At 38.9% G+C, this 17,634-nt stretch overlaps 1 protein-coding gene across 2 annotated transcripts in view; it reads right to left on the bottom strand.

Moving 5' to 3' along the window:
* The window catches only part of LOC121299373 (homer protein homolog 2-like), a 34,168-nt gene that overhangs the window by 15,801 nt on the left and 733 nt on the right, over positions 1-17,634 (bottom strand). The window contains exons 1-2 of one of the 2 annotated variants that reach the window (XM_041227096.1): positions 16,144-16,596; positions 2,218-2,374 (exon numbers count right to left, since the gene is read on the bottom strand). In XM_041227096.1, coding sequence (XP_041083030.1) covers positions 2,218-2,374; positions 16,144-16,148 — 162 coding nt within the window. In that variant the 5' untranslated portion in view covers positions 16,149-16,596. Of the gene's footprint in view, positions 1-2,217; positions 2,375-16,143; positions 16,597-17,634 lie in introns of those variants that run through there. The other variant, XM_041227095.1, reaches the window with a different exon arrangement.

Here is a 17,634-nt window from a genome sequence, read left to right as displayed (position 1 = left end):
TTGCAGGGTGGCGTTATAACGATTGTAAAGATACGCTAATGTTTAGATAATTAAGATAAGCCCACATGTATCCATGACAACATAAAATGTCAAGAAATGTTTGCAAATCTAGCGTTGTGACAGGCTGAGAGGGAATACATTACTTATAATTGCTTACATCAGCCCTCGCTGGCAAAAACAAAACAGCACATTAATGTAGTGTGGAGGCTGCTGACCTTCCTGACTTTCAACCTCCGGTAAGAAGTTACACTGCTCCTAGTTACAGTTCCTTTCTGACAGCGCTACAAGCTTTCTCTGTGCTGAAAGGTTGCCAGGATATTTGAAAATACAGCTGGAGGTCTTTGAATGCCAGCTTGCCAGCATTAAAAAGGTTAAGAAGGTGGATAAACCCTTTTTTTCAGGAAACGCAATCGAAGAACAAGCAGGTGTCCCTCCAAGCTCACAGCAGCACCAGCTGTAACACAGATTACATGCCGGCAGACCTCCAAATCTGCAAGATTGCATGCCTAGTAAGGGGCCTGCTGTGTTGGTTGGTGAGTTATTTTTTTCCCATGGCTAATCCTGTCCTAGGTAAGAATGTCAAAGTTGCTGATACCGTGTTTCTCCCTTCCCAGGCACAGCTTGAGACAGCAAAGTGGTAACCTGAGAGTAAAGTTCCTGCTGCCAAGGCAATGGGTGGACCTAATGAGCCGAAGACTACCTTACCTTTGTTTTAGACAGCAAGTTAGCCTGTAATTATCATAGCTTTATTGTACTTCACTGTCACAAGGATCCAAGAAATAAGACCGCTCAAAAGTAATGGCAGAAATGAATAACCTTTTTTTTTTTCTACTTTGTTCAGTGATAAATATTTGGAAAATGTGTAACTAAAACCTTCATTCATTGGTCCTGCTTGTAAGACATAAAGCAGAGCAAGGAATCTTCAAAGACTGCACTCTTTATTATTAAGAACCAGAACATGTTCGATATATCCTCTTCAGACTCCCAACAAGAAAGACCATTAAAATCCAAACGACAGCTTCAAAATATGCTGCGTTGCTTAGCAGATGCAGAGCTTGATCTCCGAATACAGCTTTTCTAGTTAGGGTCTACTTTCTTTAACATGCATTGTGATTATTAAACAAACACAATATCCCAGGAAAGCACAGAGAGTGCTGTAGTGACGTCACTCATGAGGATGGTAGTAGACAAGGTACCTCTGTATGATGTGGACAAAATGGAATTACTGTCAAACTTTCATTCCCAGACATATCACCCTTTTACCAGAACCAGAGAACGACCGTTTTTAAAGCAGATCTTCATCAAATACATGAAATACTTAAATAACTTACAAGATCAGAAGCCCAGAACTGTAATCTTTTTTTTATGATCACAAGAGAAATTTTGAGAAAAATGATAATTTAAAGAACTACTTTAACAACAATAAACAACAACAATAAACCCTATCAGTCTGCATACCTACTGCAGACTGATTTTATTTTTTCAAGGATGTACACTTAGTGACTTTTCTGTTATTTGCACTGATGGCATGTGTTAATATCGTACTGTATACAATTTATAATACAACTGCAATAGGTTATAATAACCCAACACTGACTGACGTTGTACCACAGGCTACTTTCTAAGAACTTCATTTTAAGCAACGGCTGGTGGAACACCAGGCCACTTTCACAGCCTCACCAGCCAGCTTATAGTTTCCATGGAAACACAACATGTAAACAGAGGAGGTCAGGTAGAAGGATAAGAGAAATCATCTCAAATAAGCTCTCTCTTTTTGCAATGAAAGTAATTAATATACTGTATATGATAGAACAGCAATATTGCCCTGAGTGTTGTGACCAGTGTTCATTTACCTATAGCTGAGGGGATTAAAAATGAGGTTTTACAGTTTTACAGATATTAAATATAAAGCATTTACTTATCTACTGTACATTTCTTTGATTATATTCACGTACATAACACTGAATAGTCGGGTTGCGGGAATACATGCAGAGCAAACTTCTATGGAAAGAAATCAAAAGTGAAACTTAAAAGTGGTTTTAAGCATGCAATAAAGACAGTTATAAAATCAAAATAGCCTGTTAAAATCGGAGATAATGCGACATCAATATATATATATATATATATATATATATATATATATATATATATATATATATATATATATAATCTGATCCAGCTTCACTGCAATGAACAAGTTAACCTGGAAACACATACCTTGGAGCCATCGACACTGATAATCCGATAGCTGTTCCGCGTGCTGTCATAGAAGTATGACACTGTGACGGCCTGCTTGCTAGCAGGAACCCAGTTCTTCTTGGTGGAGGGGTCAATCTGGAAGACATGGGCTCTGGTGGTGAAGATGGGCTGCTCCCTGGCATGGGGAAGAGGAGGAGAAATGAAGCCATGAGTTTGAGGCATGTGATAAACTACAGAGGAGAAATCCTTTTTATATGGCATTGGAGAGAGCACGCTTGACCTCTGACAGCTATATAAACTGATAAGAGTTCTGTACATTACAAACAAAAACAAAAAAAACAGCCAGAGCTAAATTTACTTTGCGAGTCAGCTCTCCAGCATTCTGCCCGCAATCTCCTGTCCTATTCCTGGTCATACCATGTGACACCAGGCTGTTCTGGGTTACCAGCCATGGTCTCAGAACTGCTAATAATTTTATTACCCATCATGCCATAGCAATCCAGTACCATTAGCACATCAGCACCTTCTTACTCTCAAAGTGACACCTGTAGTTTCAGAGATAAATAAAACAGTATTCAGTTCATCCTGCGTTCTTGCACATCAGGCACACCATTAGGGTCATAATGTCAAGTCAATTCGAACTGAATATACATCAGCCCATATTAAAGTCTATGATTAAAACACACATACAATCATACATTTACTCTCTGTATCACTTTGCATATTGCTATTCTTAACTAACAGGAGATGTTTGTGCTTCACAACAGGAGGAAGCTGCGTTGCCCGTTAGGCTTCCCTTAAGCTGCTGTCTGCAGATGTTGAGATCACAGAGGATTCACAAGTCATTCTTTTCCTATACAACCATCTTTTTCTATAGAGATTGTATTATCATAACAGGTATGGGGCAATAGCACTCTGAGCTTTGGCACAATGGCTCTGCCAATAATCCTGACCCAATGAACCCATCACAGTGTGTCTCAGTGTGTTCAGACTAACCCTTCGCAGTGCGTCTCAGTGTGTTCAGACTAACCCTTCGCAGTGCGTCTCAGTGTGTTCAGACTAACCCTTCGCAGTGCGTCTCAGTGTGTTCAGACTAACCCTTCACAGTGCGTCTCAGTGTGTTCAGACTAACCCTTCGCAGTGCGTCTCAGTGTGTTCAGACTAACCCTTCACAGTGCGTCTCAGTGTGTTCAGACTAACCCTTCGCAGTGTGTCTCAGTGTGTTCAGACTAACCCTTCGCAGTGTGTCTCAGTGTGTTCAGACTAACCCTTCGTAGTGTGTCTTCAGTGTGTTCAGACTAACCCTTCACAGTGTGTTCAGACTAACCCTTCGCAGTGTGTCTCAGTGTGTTCAGACTAACCCTTCACAGTGCGTCTCAGTGTGTTCAGACTAACCCTTCACAGTGTGTCTCAGTGTGTTCAGACTAACCCTTCACAGTGTGTCTCAGTGTGTTCAGACTAACCCTTCACAGTGTGTCTCAGTGTGTTCAGACTAACCCTTCACAGTGTGTCTCAGTGTGTTCAGACTAACCCTTCACAGTGTGTCTCAGTGTGTTCAGACTAACCCTTCGCAGTGTGTCTCAGTGTGTTCAGACTAACCCTTCACAGTGCGTCTCAGTGTGTTCAGACTAACCCTTCACAGTGCGTCTCAGTGTGTTCAGACTAACCCTTCACAGTGCGTCTCAGTGTGTTCAGACTAACCCTTCACAGTGTGTCTCAGTGTGTTCAGACTAACCCTTCACAGTGTGTCTCAGTGTGTTCAGACTAACCCTTCACAGTGTGTCTCAGTGTGTTCAGACTAACCCTTCACAGTGTGTCTCAGTGTGTTCAGACTAACCCTTCACAGTGTGTCTCAGTGTGTTCAGACTAACCCTTCACAGTGTGTCTCAGTGTGTTCAGACTAACCCTTCACAGTGTGTCTCAGTGTGTTCAGACTAACCCTTCACAGTGTGTCTCAGTGTGTTCAGACTAACCCTTCACAGTGCGTCTCAGTGTGTTCAGACTAACCCTTCACAGTGCGTCTCAGTGTGTTCAGACTAACCCTTCACAGTGCGTCTCAGTGTGTTCAGACTAACCCTTCACAGTGTGTCTCAGTGTGTTCAGACTAACCCTTCACAGTGAGTCTCAGTGTGTTCAGACTAACCCTTCACAGTGCGTCTCAGTGTGTTCAGACCTCTATTTTTTGGATTTTGAGGGTTAACACAGCACACTTGCTTAGGCAGCAGCATATGGACTTGACAAGTGGAGCTCAGGTTAATATTGCTAGTGGCTTTTATCTCATCTCCAGCAGGGACACTTGGGGTTTGCACTGTCTCTCTTCCCCGGGGAGACTTTGTTCTAACTTCTCCACATGGTGTCTTTTTTTTCAGAATCATTACTAGACAGAGCCAACACCTGGCAGGGAATAAGCCTTTGAACTCTGGAGCCAAAGATTCAAGACAAACGTTTGAATTATCTTTATAAAAATAAACAATATTACAAGTAAATAAAAAATAAAAGAACTATAACTCGTGCTTTATTCATGCCTTTTTTGTTAAAATGTTAAATGGTTGGCTTGGTGAACTCAAGGTTTGTTCTGTTCAAATTGTTAGTTCTATTTAAATTGTTAATGCTTACCTTGAGAAAGTCTTAGAATTCAGCGCAACAGTAAAGGTTCTTGGATGCAAGTTCAAAATAAAAAACTTGAGCCATGTGGTCATCCTACACGTAACGGTTCAACAGCTCTAGCAATAAAAAAAGCCTACAGCTGTGCTAACATTCAGCCAAACCAATTGATGGTATTTATTCAATTGTATTCAATCAAGTCTGATCTCTCGGGTAATGTTGGAGATATAAAAGCTTGCATTAACAAATATAAAATAGAAATATTTAGTATTTATTTCAGTCTTTTGCTGTTCAAAATGGCACATATAGTCACATTTTCAGATGTAATGTCCAGTTCTTATTAAGCACATAAAACAAGTGTTTATTTCGGATGACTCAATCCTGTCGTGTCACTTTCTAATAAACGTACTGGCATCGTTCTACCCAACATGATGCGCCACAAACAAGCTCAGGCAGGACTGAAACGCCGGCAGGCCGAGGACATCATGTAACAGCGACTGTGTTCCATGTCTATACTCTTTGAAGATCAGCATACTGGTATAGGAAGACCTTCAGAACATGTGGTTTCAAATCAATAGGAAATCAAGCAACACAAGCTAACAGACTTCACCACTAGAACAGTAGCTAATACACTGTAATTAAAGCTACATTTACCCTAACATTAATCTGCTGGTCAATTTGTAAAGTCTGGAATCTAAATGCATAGAAGGATCTCTTTAAAAAGCAAAGTTTACTCTTACAGCTCGAGTTCTTTTTCTCATATACACATTAAAAGAAATGCATTTATAATACGATATGTGGCTGCTACTTCTGTTATTCTGTGCAATGACAGTGGCTCTCAATTTCTTTTCACCACTTCAGGCTTTGTTATGATCTGAAAGGAGTTTAATGAATGAAATACATCTTGGCATTTAAGGTAGTGCTACTTATTAATCTTCTTTTAAGTTGTCACATCTGAGCTCAGGTATCCTAGAAGCCATGGGATCCACATGTAACTAATACAACCCATAACAATGCCTCGCCTGCATTGGGAGCCTTAGCTGTTATACTGAATGACATCTCGCCAAAAATCGCCCTCGAACACCCACTCTACATGTACATACTAATATCAACAAGAATATCTGTGGATACAGAGAACCACAGTGCTGGAGCAGAGGGTTAATGAAAAGGTCAATACCACTGGAGTCTGGGATGCTGTACACAGAAAAAGAGAGATTTTGGTGCATTCAGATAGAATAACAACAAGAACTGTGAGCCATAACTCTTCCAGGATTGTTCTATTAGTCAGACTCACATCAGGCATCCTGAACTGGTTAGAAGCTGTGTTGAGGCAGTGGATCACCACACCTCTCTGCATCCTGAACTGGTTAGAAGCTGTGTTGAGGCAGTGGATCACCACACCTCTCTTGAACTGAAAGAGGCATACATTGGCTGCTTTTAAGACTTTGGTTGCTTCTGAAAAAATGCAACAAATTCTTGTCCAAAGTGAAGGTTCTGAAAAAATGCAACAAATTCTTGTCCAAAGTGAAGGTAAAACTGGAATGCGATTGCAGGACTTGATTTGTTTATTTATTTAACCAGGAGATTTACCCATTGAGACCAAGGTCTCATTTACAAGGGGGTCCTACTTATGGTTTTTGCTTTGGTTGGTGGTTTATTCTTCTTTTTTTTTTTTTATATGCCACCTTCTTGACCAGGTCTCCTTATAAAAAGGAGATTTGGATTTCAATGGGACGTTCTTGGTTAAATAAAAGGTAAATAAAATAAAGTTTGTAAAAAAACTGTCAAGATCATCGTTACGAATTCCCAATCTCCCATACTATAAACAAAACATGAAATCCAAGCCAAAAATCAGTTACCAAGTACCCTTAAACTGCGACCTGGCACACCACGATTCCCATGTTTGACAAATAAAAATACAAATTATCCCTGTCTCATTATTACAATACAGACTTCATACTAGATGCTGGAGCACACAAATACAGTAACGATGCTCAGACATTATGCAGCACACTTGGATATGAGGCTCTGCTGATAAAACAGCTGAGCAGACCCCTAAGATAGAACACTTCAGAGAGTACAGTATAGCAGGCTTGATGTGACTGTGATCGTAGGATTTGAGCCAATAAAAAAAGGACAATAAATACACATTTATAAGCCATTGCGACTCTCCCATGAAACACAGTCCTGGAATTTGATAGCAAACATCAAATGATTAGAACAGCAGCATTGCATCTAACAGCAGAGACAGGCAGATTTCCTGGGATTTGATAATGATAATCCGAATTTGGCATTCAACCCAGATCTTCAGAATTCCACGCAAGCTGCAGTAGCGGTACTCAAATAAAGAGGGACAGAAATAGAGAATGAAAAATGAGTTTCTGAGCTCTCAAAATATTTGATCGATTTTTGTTTTTCAAAAGGCATACAATATAAATATTTTGCTACGGAACACAACATTTGTTTGCAGGTTTAAAAACTGTGAAGTAAAAATAAAAAATAAAAATGTAGGATTTCATTAACCACTCCAGTGAAGTTTAATGATATGAAGCGCCGCCTCTTCACCTCTGCCCCCTCACCCTCTCGCCCCCTTAACTTGAATTGGAAATGTAAATAATGTATCAGGGAGTGGGTGAATGTTATCCTCTCTGCAGACTAGATTTTCCTGGATTCTTTTTTTGCAGAAATGGCTAGGTGGGTGGATAAACACATTCACTGTAGTTTGCAGATTTTTTTTATACCCCCTCTTGGCTAAACTGCAAGCTTACTCTCACACACCCTTCTCATAATAAATAAAGCCTAACCACAGCTAAATAATTAAATCAGAGAAAAACAAACCTGTGCATTCCACGCAGTGTTTTTTTTTTTTTTTTTTTAGGTAGGGAAGCTCTTGCCAACCGAAATAGACCATGGGAGGTCGTTACCCCCTGAGAACACAGTTTCAGGTGGATAATGGTCAGCATGAGTAAGCCTGAAATGCCCCACTTCCTGGTGCACTTTCAATCCCCAAACTGTCTTTTACAGGTGCACAGCAAAAAAAAAAAAAAAAAAAAAAAAAAAAAAAAAAAAAAAAAAAAAAAAAGTCCTTGTTGCCATATCTCGGTGAGCTTTTAAACAGCAAATAGAACCGATCATTTCCAGCTGATCACATCACGAAGTGGAATTCAACTGGAATGTTAATTCAAGTTGTGCATTCCAGATACCCACGTCTGAATGTTTTACCTGGATTTCTGATACTTGCTTTTGTAGTTTCTGAACATGCTGTGCAGCGTTTGAGTTCTTTGTTTGTTGAAAGAGGCTATGTTATTAAACACTTCACACACATCATTGGCGGTGGCTACAGCACATTCAAAGTATCCAACAGAAGGCACATGGTTAAAGGCTATTTCTACCAACGCTACCAGGTGTATTATTTAACCAGGTTGTTTTATTTAAAAAGTATCTACCTGCAAGTTTCATTCATCTGGATTTCAGACAGTAAAACAAAACCCGTGCATTGTGTTTGTCACTGTGGCTTCCAGGCACGATCTGCATTCTCAGCAGCATCTTTTGTTATTGTTCTTTATAGAATCCAAAACAGCACCAATAACTCAAGCCTGACCTTTCAGATACCCACATACATCGGACTAAATGAGTGCCAAGAGGATTGCATTACTCAACTCCAGGACCACATGAATGCTGGGTATTTCAAATGATTAACAGCTAATGGTGCAGTTAGGATTCAACAGAGGATTGCTTTATATGCACAGCATATATTATATATAAATATATATATATATATATATATATATATATATATATATATATATAAGGACTATTGTTATAATAATGTATTTTGAGTGGCATCACAACATAAACCTACCTCTATAAGTGAAGTCATTCTACCTGCTATGAAAGGTTATTCTGACAGTAAATTAATTCCAATCTCTTTTACAATTTAGGTGTCTAAACAATGCTGGGCTCTCTGAAAAAGTCACTACTATAATTCCGCATAATGATAATAATAATAATCTTTATATTTATATAGCGCCTTTCATAGTGGACCGCCATCATAAAGCGCTTTACAAGATACAAGAGTAGGGTGTGTGAACTATGCATCAGCTGCACAGTCACTTACAACAACTTCTCACCCGAAAGACGGAGCACAAGGAGGTTAAGTGACTTGCTCAGGGTCACACAGTGAGTCAGTGGCTGAGCTGGGATTTGAACCGGGGCACAGCCCTAAAACATACTCAGAAAGGGTCTTATTTTAATGATTTTAATGCCTATACAGATATCCATCACCACTTAGAACAATCAACTGAATAGATCTCATGAACTGTTCAGAAATGTGTTACCATTTTATTATGATTCCTTCCTCCAGTGACATCCAAGGGTTCACGAGGCATAAATCTGCTTGGATACATTCTGTTATCCATCTGGGTGCTCGCTACAAATGTAATCAGCATGGAAGAGCCAGCAACACAGCTTGAGTCAAATGACCTCAAAACTATTATCTTGCACACGTGTGTGCTCTGTATGATCTGACTGACACTTACTGTTCCTTGGTAGTGCTGCTCTTTAATCATTTGGTCTTTTAAGATTTTTCTTTTTCTTTTTGAAGATTATCTTTTTTGTTTTTGAAGCTACAGTAGAAACCTTGAAGCTAGTAGACAATTCCCAACTTTGACTTTTTTCCAAACTGACACTTCTGACACACACTGCAGCTGTCACACAAGTTTACAGTTATGAAGGATTTACGTTTATGAAAGCCAGGGGAGTGGTAAAAATTGTAGATGAGTTGTTATTGACTAATGCAACGGTGAAGAGTTGCTATAACTAATAGAACTGGAATCATGTATATTTGTATCTGCAGTCCCTACCTTAAACAGAAAACAACATCACTGCACAGGGACTTTGAAACATAATGGCCATGATTTGCTTCTGTTCAACCGATTTCATTGAGCATTAATAGTTCCTATCTATACCGGAGTACTAGTTTTGTTCCCTGTATGAGGAAGGTGAAATTAAAGGTCTATTTCTGAAGGCTATCAAGACCTGCTGTATTTCTGTTTTAACGCAACAGGAGCACAGTTCATACCTTATTCAGTAGCTTGACACAGAAGTCAGTCCTACCTAGGTCAAAGGTCTCCCACAGTCCATTGATGACCCTTCGTTTAACTGTGGGACAATGGCCTCTGTAGTTTGTGAGACACAGAACAGGTCAGCAGACATTCACAAAAAAAAAAAAATTCTGGCCATTCTAAAATGTGCTTCACATGGGCAGTGGTGTGAGGGAAATACCATCATGATCTCTTAAATGTATATTTATCCCACTTTTTTTTATTATCAGAATCCCTAAATATAATAAAAAAATGTGTTGAAAAGAGGTCAAACTCAGAAGAGATTTATTAGATTGATCTACAGTATTGACAATAAAACTGATGTGTGCTACCATTGCTTTACCCTTTCCATTCTGTATCGATGCTAACAAACGATAATTATTCAACAAGCTGCAAATCTAAGTAAACTTCAAAAGCAGCCTCCCATTGTTCCTTTACATTATACAGTAAAGCCTTAAACAGCTGTCATCGTGTCTGACCTTCCAGTTTCTGCAAGACAAGGGTTAAACGTGTGCCCAGCCTAACCTGTCTAGATAATAATCCCTCAGCCAAGCATCTGGTCATACCTGTTCCTAAGCAGGATATGAATGAATGCTGACAGGATCTGCTCTAAAATGCAATGCTGGAATGTTGTCTTTATTGTTAAAGGCGGGTCATTCCTTCTTCCTCATATTATACCAGCATAATTACTGTATATTCCAGGTTTGTCTTGCAAATGTACAAAATATTTCCTGACGGAGAAAGGCAGCAGCAGCACTTGTTGTTCCCCTGTTGTGTGGTAGAGTTCAATGAGACTTTCTGGATGCGAGATCAGTATGTTTAAAAAGCTAAGGGGATGTGACACTGCTTTATCACACACTTCAGTGACTGTTCCACCCTACATGAATGAACAGAGAGTGTTTATGTTCCACTCTGCTCGGTAAGCTGTACACAAAACTAGGGCACAAGATGCATACATTAGCAAATACTTATGAAGTGTGCAGATCCACACACAATTAAAGCTAAACTCACCCTCAACAAAAAGGAATTGTACTAATGAGCACTGTGGCAATGACAATGGTATAGCCATTCACGGCTGAATGCTGCAGCTGAACCAGGCACTACCCTTCCATAGGGCAGGCTGCATTAAAGGAATTCTGATGGCAAATTCTGATTCTCAGACTATGCATTGAAGACAGTGACCCAGAACACAAATTCTACATAACAGGCATTCATTGTTTGGTTCAGGCCAAAGGTCAGGGATATATAGGTTATGGTGTAGCTGCTGCATACAGTAGAATATTTCTTGCTGACACAAATTTATCTTCTTCTGTACTTCATGTCAGTATATTACCATAATTCTTGGCACAATTAGGTATAAAATTGGACACCAGTGACCAAATCATGGAAGTGATAATTGGTAGAACATAAATACATTCAAAATTAAAATGACTAATTAAATAGTATTCATTAATTAATATTTCAAGATGGACATACTAGATAGAAACGGCAGATTAATGACAATGCGAGAGGTATTTAAAACAGCATATTATATTTCCCAAAACTGGCACATAAATGCACTGCAGTTAATTCAATTGTTATACTTCCCAAACTGATGCATGTTGACACTTGATAAAGCAACAGTTCTTGTCAGCTGGGATCAGAACCGTCTTTCATGAAGGGTTAAACTGGGTCTTTTTAACACTTAAGGACCAGCTAATGGGTTTTCTTTTGCTTAGCTTTTTTTAACAAACTGTATACAAGTTTCGCTGAGAAAAAGAATCACATGGGCCACACTTTAAAAAGTATGCTCTAGCAGTAATGCAGTAATCATGATCATCAACTTTTTTTTCTTTTAAAACTGTAATACAATATATTTAAGGAATTAAAGAGGAACACTACAATACAAACTTATAATCAGGTTTACATTTAGAAATCACGCTTGATAAAAGTGAACACAAAGAAAAACCCCAAAAACTGCTGTTTAAATGCAAGAAAAATCGTTAAAATCAATATAAATCAGGTCATTTAAATTCCAACATAAACTAAACTGTCGAACGTCTGGTTTGGGTCATGTGTTTTATGCACACTTTGTTATCATTCACCACTCCAGTTAGAGGGTTCCTGTGCAGTAGCGGTGGGGAGGGTTTTTATTTCAGTGGATCTTCCTGGTTTTGAGGAAGGTGTCCCGAGAATTCAATATACCTTCCCGGGACATTAAATCCCAGGACCATACATTGAGGTCAAGTTAGAGAAACCAGGATACAATATTACTGCAACAGAAAATATCATTTCTAAAGAGAGTTTACTCTTATAACAGCTCCTTCCCCCTTCCGTTCAGAGATCTGCTTTTTCTGCGGCAACCGAGCAGTACTGTGTGTTGTATTCATAACAGTAGAACACACACACACATAACATAAAGAACGAGGAGATGACGAAGGCTGGGGTTTTTTGTTTTGTTTTTTTTAAACCTAGCTCTGAAGTCCTTGTTCACAAAACAGCCAGGTTTTTTTCATGAGTGAAACATGCCGGCTTGCTAATTCCATTACTTCTGATTGCATCTGTATATTCCATATTTATCTCATTCAAATAAAATCCATATTGTTTAATTGATATTGCCTGCACTAACCAATTACATGGCTAATGGGCCAGAAAACATTACCGCTTTATATTCTCTGCTTTTCAGATCATGAAAGGACATTTTTTTCATGCGCTGTTTTTGCAAATTGCTTTTTTTAAATTATGGATTCAAAAGAACTTGTTTTGAAAACAGCCTGTCACCATAAAAAGATAAAATGGTCCACAGTTCAAAGTGAAGGAATATATTTGGGTATTAGTTTGCTTTATTTATATATATATATATATATATATATATATATATATATATATATATATATATATATATATATATATATATATATATATATATATATAAATAAGTGACGGCTACTCATTCACTAGCAGAGAAACGCCAATGCCACGAGGGGTGTTAGACCGGGACTCTAAACACTTCCGCTAGCCGGAGGATAAGTGAAAGAGTCTTTTGCGCCTCGTTATCACGTTGCCTCATTCATTTCTCAGTCTTGAACCATGAATATTTTCTCACAACCCCTGTAGTTTTTCACTCTTCATCATGACTGGAAACAGAAACAAAATGCATGCTGCTCACTGCTGCAACTGCAAGGTGCAACGGCTGCTACTGCACAAGTACTAGACTGCAAGGTGCAACGGCTGCTACTGCACGAGTACTAGACTGCAAGGGGCAACGCCTGCTACTGCACGAGTACTAGACTGCAAGGGGCAACGCCTGCTACTGCACGAGTACTAGACTGCAAGGGGCAACGCCTGCTACTGCACGAGTGCTAGACTGCAAGGGGCAACGCCTGCTACTGCACGAGTGCTAGACTGCAAGGGGCAACGCCTGCTACTGCACGAGTACTAGACTGCAAGGGGCAACGCCTGCTACTACACGAGTACTAGACTGCAAGGGGCAACGCCTGCTACTGCACGAGTACTAGACTGCAAGGGGCAACGCCTGCTACTACACGAGTACTAGACTGCAAGGGGCAACGCCTGCTACTGCACGAGTACTAGACTGCAAGGGGCAACGCCTGCTACTGCACGAGTGCTAGACTGCAATGTGGGTACCGCTTCCTCTCAGAGTAAATTAAGCAACATTGAACCCTGATCTCCTTAAGGCATTAAAAGACTAGTATCTGGAAGCCTTTGCTGTCCGTGGCCTTTGTTTAAGGTCTTCTTGGTTCTGTACTGTATGAACTGGTCACAGTACAGCTCTGCTCTGAGTAACACTGTTTTGTGACATACTGTAAAGAATTCTAATACTGAACCGTTAACACTGCTGTGTAACAGTGGCTTATACCCCACTTTATCATGAGGGTGTTTTGATAAAATTCCACACAAAGATAAAACAGAGTGCCCTAAAAAAACAATTCTGCTTAACAGAATCAAAGCTATTTATAGTGGGTTATAGAGAAAGTGACCAAACCATAAAATTGGCTATATATATATAGCTTTATGTGTCATAGATTAGGCTACTTACTGTATGATAAAAGAGAACACACAGTATTACAACTTTTAAGCAAGTACTGGTAGGAGCTACAAAAGAAAGTTTTTTTCACCTTGCAATTTAAGTTAAAAGTTTGGCACTGTATTTTCGCTTGGTATTTTTGCAGTTTCCCCATGCTTTCCCAGTAAATAAACTCTGCATTTGCTATAGTTTACCCTGGTTTGGCATGTTTATTTATTTGCTTTACCATATCTTGCTATTCTTTACATTGCTTACCTATGCTTTACCATGTTTTCACTATGTTTTATTACACATTGGTATGCTTTAACTGTTGGGAACTTTTATAAGGGGAACATCACTAGTGGAAGTATTCATGCAGTAAATCCTTACAGTAGGGCTAACTGTGTGCAAATTACTGCAAAGCCACTATTCACAATTAAGAATGAGACTTTAGTATTATATATAAACCAATATTCTGTGCTAAGCACAGTTTAAAATACATTTTTGAATTATGTAACACAGAGAAATGTTTAACCCTTTCAAATGTATCTGTTTGAAGGTGGTTCATACACTGAATACCTAAATTGTGGAGAAAATCAAATCTGGTCTCAATTCCTGAAGTCAAGTAAGAACATCTAGAATTTCAACATACCCTCACCCGAACGTTCTCTTGCTCATGCATGACCACTGTTCACTGTAATCCACACATTTGAACTGGAAAGAGCACATGACATGCACCTTTGAGCAAAATGAATTTAAACTGACAGGCTACCCAGCATTTGAGACTCCTAAAGTCATCCAATCGACTGAGACAGACTTATAACAAAGCAAGTTAGACTTCAGGTCAATGTAAGCATTCCCAACGTTCAATCTTCTAAAAGCAGTAACAGTATGTGTAAGCAGGGGGCTTATACAAATAGCTTTAAGTGACTCAGTTTCCCCAGAGCTGTGCAATCAATTTTATCACAGCCCATAATATCAAAAATGTAGCTGTTTGCCTATGTATGTGGTTCAATATAGCCTGAGACATATCACAATGATGCACTGCACACAAACCTTGTAGTTCTGGATCATTATCCCCATACCATATACCATGCCAGGTTAATGGCACCAAAGATATTCTAAAAACCCCAGTTCTGAAAAATTGTCACAGGATTGTACCTTTACTATGTAATCTACATGAAACCTTATGAAACTGATGTTATGTTCAGTTTGTGATTCTATACAGGTTCATTACTGTACCTGTACAGTGTGTGCAACACACACATACTGGTTCCACAGCAGAGAAACAGCGGTCATTGAATTAACAGCGGTTACACATTTTGTGTGTGTGTGTGTGTGTGTGTGTGTGTGTGTGTGTGTGTGTGTGTGTGTGTATATATATAAATTAGTAGTAGTTGTTACTGGTTATCAATTTTACCTCAATGTAAATTATAATTTTAAATGCTTATTCTAAATGCACATTGTACCGCAGCTAAAAACATTTTCTTTATACGTGCAAATCCCTAAATTATTGACCAAGACGACAAACTCGGAAGCGCACTGACCGGCGCTATAGGGCGTGTTGTTACAGGTGAGTATCATGATAACAGCTTTAATAACCTCCTTGACTTACAGTAGCCATTTAAAAGTTCACACATTGCGTGTTTTAAAGAAAGGCGAGAATGCTCAGTAGCCTGCGTAATGCTGTACTGTACGCACAGACAATATGACATTCCTCCAAAGTGGAATTTGACCTTGTTCTGTAAAGGTTGAAGTTTCTCATCAATAAAACGCACCAAAAGTGACTCGTTGATATTCACAACTTTGTATGTTTAGCAGTTAGAAAAGGTTTATTTCAGATATCTCCAATTCACTTTAAAAACGTGCATTGCCGGTGACAAGCATGAAATAAGATACGACTAGTATTGAATGAATCGATAGACTGTGTCCGTCCGTGTCCGTCCACCGCCCCGTAAGTTTAATAATAACCGATTTTAACTTATTAAATGAGTAGGTCATGGATCAAATGCAGCCTGTGGTCCTGGTAATGCGCATTATTAGCTATCACAGTGGGAACTGAGAGCGCACTGCTATAACCCTTTAAAATAATGATTTTTTTGTATTTATTTTATTTTATTTTTGTTAACAGATATACATAAAAACATGTAAAGGCTATATCAGTACAAACTGTCCAAACAACACGACTTAGAAGTCCGAATGAAGCAAGCTCGTGTCAAATGTGTTACTCACCCCATTTCCCGGACTTTCTGGACAAACCTCCAGCTTCCAATTTTATCCCAGAAACGAACTTTCCTTGTCCTCTTTAGGCAGAGCTAAAGCAATTTGTAAACTTAACATGCAATATTCTCCCTTTTGGTATAATTAGCTCTTCTTTTTGTCCATATCAGGCCCCAGCTTCAAGTAGCCTAGCCAGCAATACTATCGCTAGGGCTGAAATATGAGAGTCTGACTCACTCGGCTCTCACACAGGCACAGAGAAGCTTAATTTCCCTTTTATCAAGCCTCCCCGCTTCTCTCCACAGACGCGCTTTCCCAAGCCATTTTGCAATATGTTTGATGAATATGGCTGAAAAGTGTAGAAATGTTTTTGGAGCGTGCTAGGAACGTGCAAGCTTGTAATGTACAGTTTGTTTTATTTCTCTCTCCTTAGTTAGCCTCGTTCCCTGATGTGCTTATATTACCAGTAAAGCTCTAAACTGCAGCAGCGACACTGAGCGGATGACACCTGCTTTCCATAGAAACCTCCCACATACAGCAATACTCTTCGGAGTGACACGGGACATCTCCGAGAAGGCCTGCTAAAGTGTATAGCCCATATTTAAAATAGAGCCCATGCTACAAAAGATACCATTTCGTTTATGAAATAAAATAAACAATCTGTTTGAAATCTGTATTGTAATAAGCATTAAAAGAACATGTCAAAACGGCACACCTATTAAAAAAAAAAAAAAAAAAAAAAGCTACAACCACTTTAAGTGTGCCTTTCTGAATTGAATTCAAGCTTACTAATCTGAAAAGTGAATATCGACCTATATGGTACTGAATGTCTATTCCAAGTTAATCAAATGCAATGTGTGTCAGTTGAAACGGTATATCAGTTGGCAATGACCAATAGATTCAGTATTTATTGTTACAAAGCCTATAGTATTGCTAAGGGCTTTTCTATAAAAGCCGTTCTAGACACAGTAAGACTAATGTTATTTAATATTGATAAACATTGACCCAGTTTCTCCAAACCTCAGTTTATGTGCTTCCAATATTGCTACTCTTGTGCTCCAAATTTGATATCAGAGGTTATGTATATTTTAATTTCGGGTCGGGCATCAGTTTAAAATCTACATTTCTCAAGTCTTCAGTTTCTCAGACTCGATCAGTTTGCAAGTATGAAGTGCTCTTTAGCTGTCCAAGTTAATATTTTGACGGTCTTGTTTGCCCTTGTGGATTTTGTGAGAAATTGCACTGGTTATATTATAATGCGATTTTTAATTTAAAGTCACTGCAAGATTTTTTTGTTTGTTTTGTTTTTTTGTACACCAACTTTGATTAAGTTGGCGAAATTTACAACACAACTGAAATCTAATGCTCTTCAATAATAAAAAATATTGTGGGTCATAAGACAGAAAGAAAATGCCTTCAAAAGAAGATGAATACGGTAGGGTGCCAGATTTTAATAGAGACATTCACCGAGCAGTGAATAAATAAACGGCAAAGGTAACTCAG

Source organism: Polyodon spathula, chromosome 24 (genome assembly GCF_017654505.1).
Source record: "Polyodon spathula isolate WHYD16114869_AA chromosome 24, ASM1765450v1, whole genome shotgun sequence".
Taxonomy (NCBI): domain Eukaryota; kingdom Metazoa; phylum Chordata; class Actinopteri; order Acipenseriformes; family Polyodontidae; genus Polyodon; species Polyodon spathula.
This window is presented reverse-complemented; position numbering and strand designations above follow the sequence as displayed.